This window comes from Xenopus laevis, chromosome 1L, assembly GCF_017654675.1.
Source record: "Xenopus laevis strain J_2021 chromosome 1L, Xenopus_laevis_v10.1, whole genome shotgun sequence".
Taxonomy (NCBI): Eukaryota; Metazoa; Chordata; class Amphibia; order Anura; family Pipidae; genus Xenopus; species Xenopus laevis.
In genome coordinates, this window is record NC_054371.1 from 10,400,738 (window position 1) to 10,409,317 (window position 8,580).

Sequence of the window (8,580 nt, forward strand, 5' to 3'; positions counted from 1 at the left end):
ATGCAAATTAGAGATGGGAAAGGGAAAACATTTTCTACTTCCTTGTTTTGTTAATATTGTTTGCAGTGGCAATTGTGCACATATGCTGTCTGATCCCCACATATATTGAATTCTTTGTTTTGTGACAAAAAAATTAAGAGATTTCCCTCCCTGCCCCTAATTTTCATATGCAAATATGCATATGCAAAGGATTGGGCCAAATCTTGCTGAAAAAGTCAGAATCCAGAACCGAATCTTGGATTCGGTGCATCCCTATCTTAAAAGGGATTCTGTCATGATTTTTATGATGGAGTTTTTATTTCTAAATCACACTGCAAATAATTCACCCTACAATATAAAATGTCATTCCTGAACCAGCAAGTGTATTTAGTTGTAATATTGGTGTGTAGGTGCATCTCAGGTCATTTTGCCTGGTCATGTGCTTTCAGAAAGAGCCAGCACTTTAGGATGGAACTGCTTTCTGGCAGGCTGTTGTTTCTCCTACTCAATGTAACTGAATGTGTCTCAGTGGGACCTGGATTTTACTATTGAGTGTTGTTCTTAGATCTTCCAGGAACTGTTATCTTGTGTTAGGGAGCTGCTATCTGGTTACCTTCCCATTGTTCTTTTGTTTGGCTGCTGGGGGGGAAAGGGTGGTGATACAAATTACAGAACAGCAGTAAAGAGTGACTGAAATTTATCAGAGCACAAGTCACATGACTGGGGGCAGCTGGGAAACTGACAATATGTCTAGCCCCATGTCAGATTTCAAAATTAAATATAAAAATCTGTTTGCTCTTTTGAGAAATGGAACAGCACTATTAACTGATACATTTTGAAAAAAAAAAACATTTTTTCCCATTACCGTATCCCTTTAACCACATGATGCAGTGTTGGGTGACACAAGCAAACATTTCATAATTAGCGCTGGGCCACATATTCTGCTTTTTCTTCCGCTGCCATCAAACAGGAAACCTTTCTATGTCATCATATTCAACATTAAAAAAATCTGTTTGCTCTTTTGAGAAATTAATTTCAGTGCAGAATTCTGCTGGAGCAGCACTATTAACTGATGTGTTTTGGGGAAAAAAAAATTCCCATGACAGTATCCCTTTAAGGATTTTATCAACTTCCCCAGCAAGGCCTTATCATACTAGACTGGCTCATACATGCCTATGACACCATTATTTTCTACTCACCATGCTGTAATCTGCAACAATAAACAGCTCCATGTATTTCTGAGACCTCCAGACGTTCCTCCTTACCTGGATGGGAGGACAGTTATGGGATTATTTATCAAAGGTCATATTTTAGAGTTATGTGAGATTTTTTTAGACTTCAAAAGAACTCACAACTCCAATAGTTTCTAATTTAAGAAAAAACCAGAGTTTGGAGTTAACGACCTTAAAACTCGAAATTAGTCAAGTTTTCAGTTAAAAAAAAACCTCAAATCGTTCTAATTGATCAAGTTTTTGAGCGAAAACCCTCCGAAAAAACTTGAACATTATGAAGGCTATTATAATACACAAAATCCATGAATATCCTGTAAATTATATCCTTATAAACGGTGAGTTCTGATGTCATCAGTTATAAACGGTGAGTAGTGATGTCATTTCTGTCACATGACTCACTGAAACTTGTGTATTATAATAAATAAAGTCCCCCGTGTTGGAAAATATGAGGATATTAGAAGTTACCTCGGAGTTCCATGACCTGTATAAAAACACTCGGCCTTCGGCCTCGTACTTTTATATGGTCATGAAACTCCTCGGTAACTTATAATATCCTTATATTTTACAAGAGGGAGTACTTTATTCACTATAACATATTCAAATGGTTCAACGGACTTCTGCCATTAACTCCTACATGACCTCGACAGATTTTAGCTGGTGTATTTTTGAATTCAAGCTGTTTCCAGGGTTGCGGTTTTTCCTAAATAATCTAGAGAACTAGAATTTTTCATGGAAAGCACAACTCGAAGCTTTATAATTCTGCCCCTTAGTCATAACTTTAATATTTGCGCGTTCTGTTTTTATCCGTGGGTCCAACTTGCTACACATGAACCAACACATTTGTCTAATAAATCCATTTGTATACTTACTGGCAGACCATGACTCTATAGTAAATGAATACTATTACTGGATATGTCACTATTGCTAGTAGAAGAGGACTTATTCTATCATATAAAATCTAATCTAAAAATCATCTATGCCAACCCCTACTACTTCACCTATCCAATACCTAAGTGGCTGCCCAAATTATAAATATGAAGCTTACCCTGTGATGATGGGAGGAAGGTGCTGTAAACTCCTGTAAGTAAGAGGCGGTGCTTCCCGAGTGTCCATCATGTCCACAGCTCCCCTCTTTAATCAGCAGGTGCTCCGTGCGGACCAGTGTATGAGTTTCTTTACCTGGCACCTCCAGTGGCTTCAGGTAGTAGCTGTTATTAGTGCTCAGCACAATCAGGCCGCTATAAAAAGGGCATGGATAAATTAAACTTGTCTTCACACACACGTATCAAGCAATTCCTTACTTTTTGCACGCATTCACAAACACACAAGTCTTCTCCCTCTCAGTGTTGCTTTGTTGGGACTCAAACTGGATTATTATGCATTTTTTTCTCCATAAAGTATATCACAGATTAAACCCAGAACACTTAATGGCAGAGACACACGTGGAGATTTGATGAGATATAGTCGCCCGGCAACAAATCACGCCTTCTTCAGGCGCATATCTCCTCAAACTGCCTTCCCGCCAGTTAGAATCGAAATCACTGGTGTGATGGCACTCGGAGCATTTCGTTTTCCCGAAGTCGCCCAAGGTTGCCTCACTAGGAAACTACGGAAAACGAAGCGATCCGAGTGCCATCCCGCTGGCGATTTGGATACAAGCCGCCGGGAAGGCAGTTTAGGGAGATTATTCGACCCGAAGAAGATACGATTTGTCGCCGGGCGACTAAATCTCCCCAAATCTCCATGTGTGTCTCTGCCTTTACGGACTGTATGTGGGACAAATAGCTCCTTGGCCTTTAGATATAAAGTCCTGCCCTGCATCAATGTGGATGGTAAGATTTCACAACCCCTGAATTCTGGCAATACAATAAAGTGTTACCTGATTCCTGAGCAGGTGGTGAGGGCGACAGAGGACTCATCATAGTTTTCCACTTGCCCATGGTAATAGCAATGTTCCTGTGAGTATAAGGAGAAAGCAGGTTACAGAAGTTTGGCTGCACAGTAAGAGGGGTATTTATGAATGAATAGACCTAATTCCCATCCACGAATTTAAATCATTTATCAATAATTCTTCTGGAAAAAATCAGAGCGAAAAAATGTTGTGACAAAATTGAGCGTCAATTTAAATCGCACAACTTTTCCGAATCACGCTGCGTCTGCATCCAACAGTTGTATCACGTCGGATGAACGCTGCAACACCATGTGACAATGCATTCACTTACCTTATTTTTGACGCATGCGACTTGTCGCAGCATGTCGGATCGCGCCAAAAACATCCATGTAGTCCTACCCTAATTTAACCAGCAAGGATCACAATGTCCGAAGAAGCATCTTCAGGGACATCTTACATTGACTTCTACATGACCTCAACAGGTTTGAGATTGTACTTTTGGATTTGTATATTTAGCAGCTTTGGGGTATATTAAATCTTGAAAAATTTGAGTTTTCCCCTTTAAAAAAATCCACCAGAACAATTGAAGGTTTAATAAATAGGCCCCTAAGTGAGTGGACTTATCTAATGGATAGACATATGTGCTGATAGGTCGGATAACTAGGGATAAAAGACTTCACAGATGAATCATGGCATTGTTCTGTCTGTATTGCTTTGATTTTGCCTCCTCACCCTGGCAGCAGGAAAGGAGACATGTGTTTAGCACCCACTAAGTAGAACTCCCAAACGGGAGGACAGCCCCCCCTGATGGGCAGCAAGCAAGTCTTACCACGCAGCAAGTACTTTTTGCTGTTTTGGACATATACGATACTTTAAAAGGATCACTGCTATAGCAATATTTTGTTAATGGGATACTGTCATGGTGAAAAAAAAATGTTTTCAAAATGAATCAGTTAATAGTGCTGCTCCATCAGAATTCTGCACTGAAATCCATTTCTCAAAAGAGCAAACACGTTTTTTTTATATTAAATTTTGAAATCTGACATGGGGCTAGACATATTGTCAATTTCCCAGCTGCCCCAAGTCATGTGACTTGTGCTCTGATAAACTTCAATCACTCTTTACTGCTGTACTGCAAGTTGGAGTGATATCACCCCCTCCCTTTTTCCCCCCAGCAGCCTAACAACAGAACAATGGGAAGGTAACCAGATAACAGCTCTCTAACACAAGATAACAACTGCCTGGTAGATCTAAGAACACTCAATAGTAAAAATCCAGGTCCCACTGAGACACATTCAGTTACATTGAGAAGGAAAAACAGCAGCCTGCCAGAAAGCATTTCTCTCCTAAAGTGCAGGCACAAGTCACATGACCAGAGGCAGCTGGGAAATTGACAAAATGTTTAGCCCCATGTCAGATTTCAAAATTCAATATAAAAAATTTTGAGAAATGTATTTCAGTGCAGAATTCTGCTGGAGCAGCACTATTAACTGATGTGTTTTGTGAAAAAAAAAAATCCGATCACATGATCCCTTTAAGAACATTCAGTTGACACTACAAGAGGCTTTTTCAGTGCAAAGAGCAGCCTTGCACCTACATTGACAGCACCTTATTTGCACCCATAGAAACCCTGGAACCCCAGAACCCACAGTCTGACTCACCGTGTGATTGGGGGACAAAGTCACCATCTGCCCATCAGTATAATGTGTCTCAGTGTAGCCGGGGGCAAACAGGAGGCTGCAAGAGAACAAGGGTAGATTTAGGATCTGAAACACTGTATCCAAAAGGATGTGAGGATCTCCAAAAATAAAGAAACAAATGTAAAAAGTAGAAAAATGTATTAGGACATGAAGACCTAACGCGTTTCGTGCCTATTGGGGCACTTACTCATAGGCTAGATTCAGGATCTGCATGTGGAGAAAGTATTGTATCCCCTAATCATCACCCTTGGCACTGAGCCACAGACATGCATGAACATGTAAACAGTACAAATGTACAAGGCAGGGAACATTTTATCTTACTGCCGTGTAATAATAAAGCCTAGTCTTGCTGGAATGCTATCTAAATACACAAACTTCATTTTCCATTTGCCCACAGGAGCAAAAGTAACGCAAGCATTATGTTCCCTGCTTGGGGGAGTCTGCAGACCTCACATTAAGCAATCGCTTTCCCAATCAATTTCAGCTCTTATTGCTTGCAGATCGAGATGGAAGGACTCATTAGAGTTGCATTAGTCCAGGTTATGTTTCCAATCCATCAGTAAGTACGAATTACCCACTGATAAAACTATGGGTTCATGTCACACAATGTTTTATCTTTACCGGTAGAAAAATGCAGACAAAAATAAACGCTGATGCCTCCTCATGTGAATGGGGTCTGCCTGTTACTTTGCACAAGTGGCATATTTCACCCTGAAAACACTCGGGTGCATATTCAGCCTCCAAATCTTCCAGGTGTGACAGGTGGATACTGTGCCCATTTGTCACTGCACTCTAAAGGCAGACCTTTAGTTAGTAACCATTAAAATAAAGCCATGGTGAAAAAAAACAAGCCATGTTTCTTTAAATTTATGTCACCCGTAATACCCAGAAAATGAACCTCCTGTTACTGGTTCCGCACGGATTTTTGCTCTCGGCAGACACAAGCCAGTAACAAAAACCTTCTTATTGCCGAAATATGCTGACTGGGTCTGTAGGTCGAGCAGCTGTTTGTGTTTAAAAATTTCAAAACCAAAAGTAGGATTAGATCCCAGCTGGGCAGGTTTTATTTTTTTGCAGAAACTGTTAAATGCTCTAAAGCTAGAAAATAAAGCAAAAAAATCCCACCAGCCAAGGACAGGGTAACACATGCATGACTAACTGGACCAGTCCAATTTGGTCCATCGCAAGGGTGTCCAACAAAGTTCTCACTGACAAGATCTTCCTGTGTATGCCCAGATTTAGCTCCTTCTGTCTTAAGATAAGTCACTGTTTGCCAATTGTTAATAGCAAGGGTGAGTGCTGCACTACTTTACACAGGTAACAAACATTACTGAGACCCTTCTCCAAACTCTGTGGTAGATAAAACATAAAAGAACTCTGCATCCGTCAGGATCCCATTGGGATCATCTACACTCCTGGGGCTCCAATATCCATTATTAAGCCTGTCCTGAGAAAACCAGAAGTTATTTCTTTTTATTGAAACTCTTAGGCGTCTTGTCCAGATACACAATGCAGAACTCTGCTTCAGGTTAAATATATTTATTTTAATGAGCATTTGCTTTCATGAGATATCTAAACAGACCCTCTATATGTGGGTTTGTTTCCAGCAGCCAGACTGCTTCCCAACTCCCAACACATTCTGTCTAGGCCACTGTCCAAGAATGCACAAGAGGTATCAGTTACATGAGTCGGCTTAGGACATGCACGGCTTAACCCTACAAGCACAGAGACAAAGCTACAGCAGGTGGGGTGTGTATTACATAGATGCATGGACAAATGGAAAGCAAATGGAAATGTAAGCAAAGAGGTGCTTTGGGTGCCGCTATAATCAGTGGAGGTCAAACAGTCCTATATGCCAGTCAACACTTCTCTTTGTAATCTAATGAAAACATGTGGTGGTGACAGGCAAGCCTCTACTAGGAAGCAATCAAGCCAGCATTCTAAGTGAAAGTCCACCTTTCAGCAATATGGAGGGATTGGGCACATTAGTGGTGATAGGGAGCCTCTTCTAGGAAGCAATCTAGGGAGCATTTCTAAGTAAAAGTCCACCTTTCAGCGATATGGGGGGGTTGGGCACATTGGTGGTGATAAAGAGCCTCTACTAGGAAGCAATCAAGCCAACATTTCTAAGTGAAGGTCCACCTTTCAGCACTATGGAGGGATTGGGCACATTGGTGGTGATAAGGAGCCTCTACTAAGAAGCAAGCAAGCATTTGTAAGGGAAGGTCCACCTCTCACTGCTATGGCAGGATTGGGCACATTGGTGGTGATAAGGAGCCTCTAGTGGGAAGCAATCAAGCGAGCATTTCTAAGTGAAGGTCCACCTTTCAGCACTATGGGGGGATTGGGCACATTGGTGGTGATAAGGAGCCTCTACTAAGAAGCAATCAAGCAAGCATTTCTAAGGGAAGGTCCATCTCTCACTGCTATGGCAGCATTGGCCACATTGGTGGTGATAAGGAGCCTCTAGTGGGAAGCAATCAAGCGAGCATTTCTAAGTGAAGGTCCACCTTTCAGAACTATAGGGATTGGGCACATTGGTGGTGATAAGGAGCCTCTACTAGGAAGCAATCAAGCAAGCAATTCACCTTCAGTGCTATGGAGGGATTGGGCACATTGGTGGTGATATGGAGCCTCTGCACAGAACCTAAAGTATTGCATTCCATTTGTTCTTTTAACTATTTTCTATATTTTCTATATTTTTTCTATAATGACAGCAGATATATTTGTGCTACCTGAGGCCTGATTACTAATATATTATAAATGAATCATTTAAAGCCTGAGTTGAGAAGTAACACAGTGAAAAGCAGTATATCAGATACAGAGGAGTGTTGAGATATCCTGTACTGTAGTAGAACAACCTGACCATTGTGCTTGGCACAGAATGCAAAAGCTAATGAGAGAGCTGATATTTCTAGATAATCGTGTACTGTTTATTACAGACATTAAAGGAAAAAGCTCTCATTGTAGCTTCCTTTATTTACAAAGGCATTAGGGCATAAAAACCAACAACCTTGCACCCTGTGGAGCTCATATCCCACTGCCCAGACCTGAAAGTCTGCAGGATTCTGGAGACACAACTTGTATGTCATTGTTCCAAGTTAACAATTAGGAGCCATTATGGATCGTAATTGGAATTCATTGCTTTGTTATGTACATGTATGGGAAGGGCAAATACACTGGGTATTTACAAGAGCTGGGGTGGGACTGCTTGGAATAGTGATTTATAACTCTCTGGGAAATTCTAAGCCAAAACCAAGTCTTGCACACCTATCTTTGATATAATTGTAAATATTGAACACCCACCCAAGTACACTGAATTCTCAACATATACACGACGAGCAGAAATCCTGGTTGAAAAAAAAGAAGAGGTTTGGGTAGAGTGCTATGTCAGGCAAAGTTTTTACTCATAGCAGAATTGCCCCTGATTAAAGGTGTGGTTCACCTTTAAGTTAACCTTTAGTATGCTATCGAATTGCCAATTTTAAGCAACTTTTCAACTGATCTTAATTATTTATTTTTCATAATTTTGGAATTATTCTCCTTCTTCTTTCCAGGTTTCAACTGCGAAGTCACTGACCCCATCTAAAAAACAAATACTCTGTGAAGCTACTTTTTATTACTTATCTTTCTATTTGGGTCCCTCTCCCAGTCTCTTATTCAAATTAATGAAACATCGCTAAGGTAATTTGGGCCCTAGCAACCAGATGGCTGAAATTGCAAACGGAAGAGCTGCTGAATTAAAAGCTAAATAACTCAAAAACCACAAATGATAAAA

General features: G+C 40.6%; 1 protein-coding gene across 1 annotated transcript in view; it reads right to left on the reverse strand.

Moving 5' to 3' along the window:
• Window positions 1-8,580, reverse strand: part of adam33.L (ADAM metallopeptidase domain 33 L homeolog) — a gene marked incomplete at its 3' end in the record, with an annotated part of 65,046 nt that overhangs the window by 12,158 nt on the left and 44,308 nt on the right. The window contains 4 exon segments of the mRNA NM_001087445.1: window positions 1,179-1,244; window positions 2,257-2,449; window positions 3,091-3,167; window positions 4,764-4,839. Of these exon segments, the coding sequence (NP_001080914.1) occupies window positions 1,179-1,244; window positions 2,257-2,449; window positions 3,091-3,167; window positions 4,764-4,839 (412 nt within the window).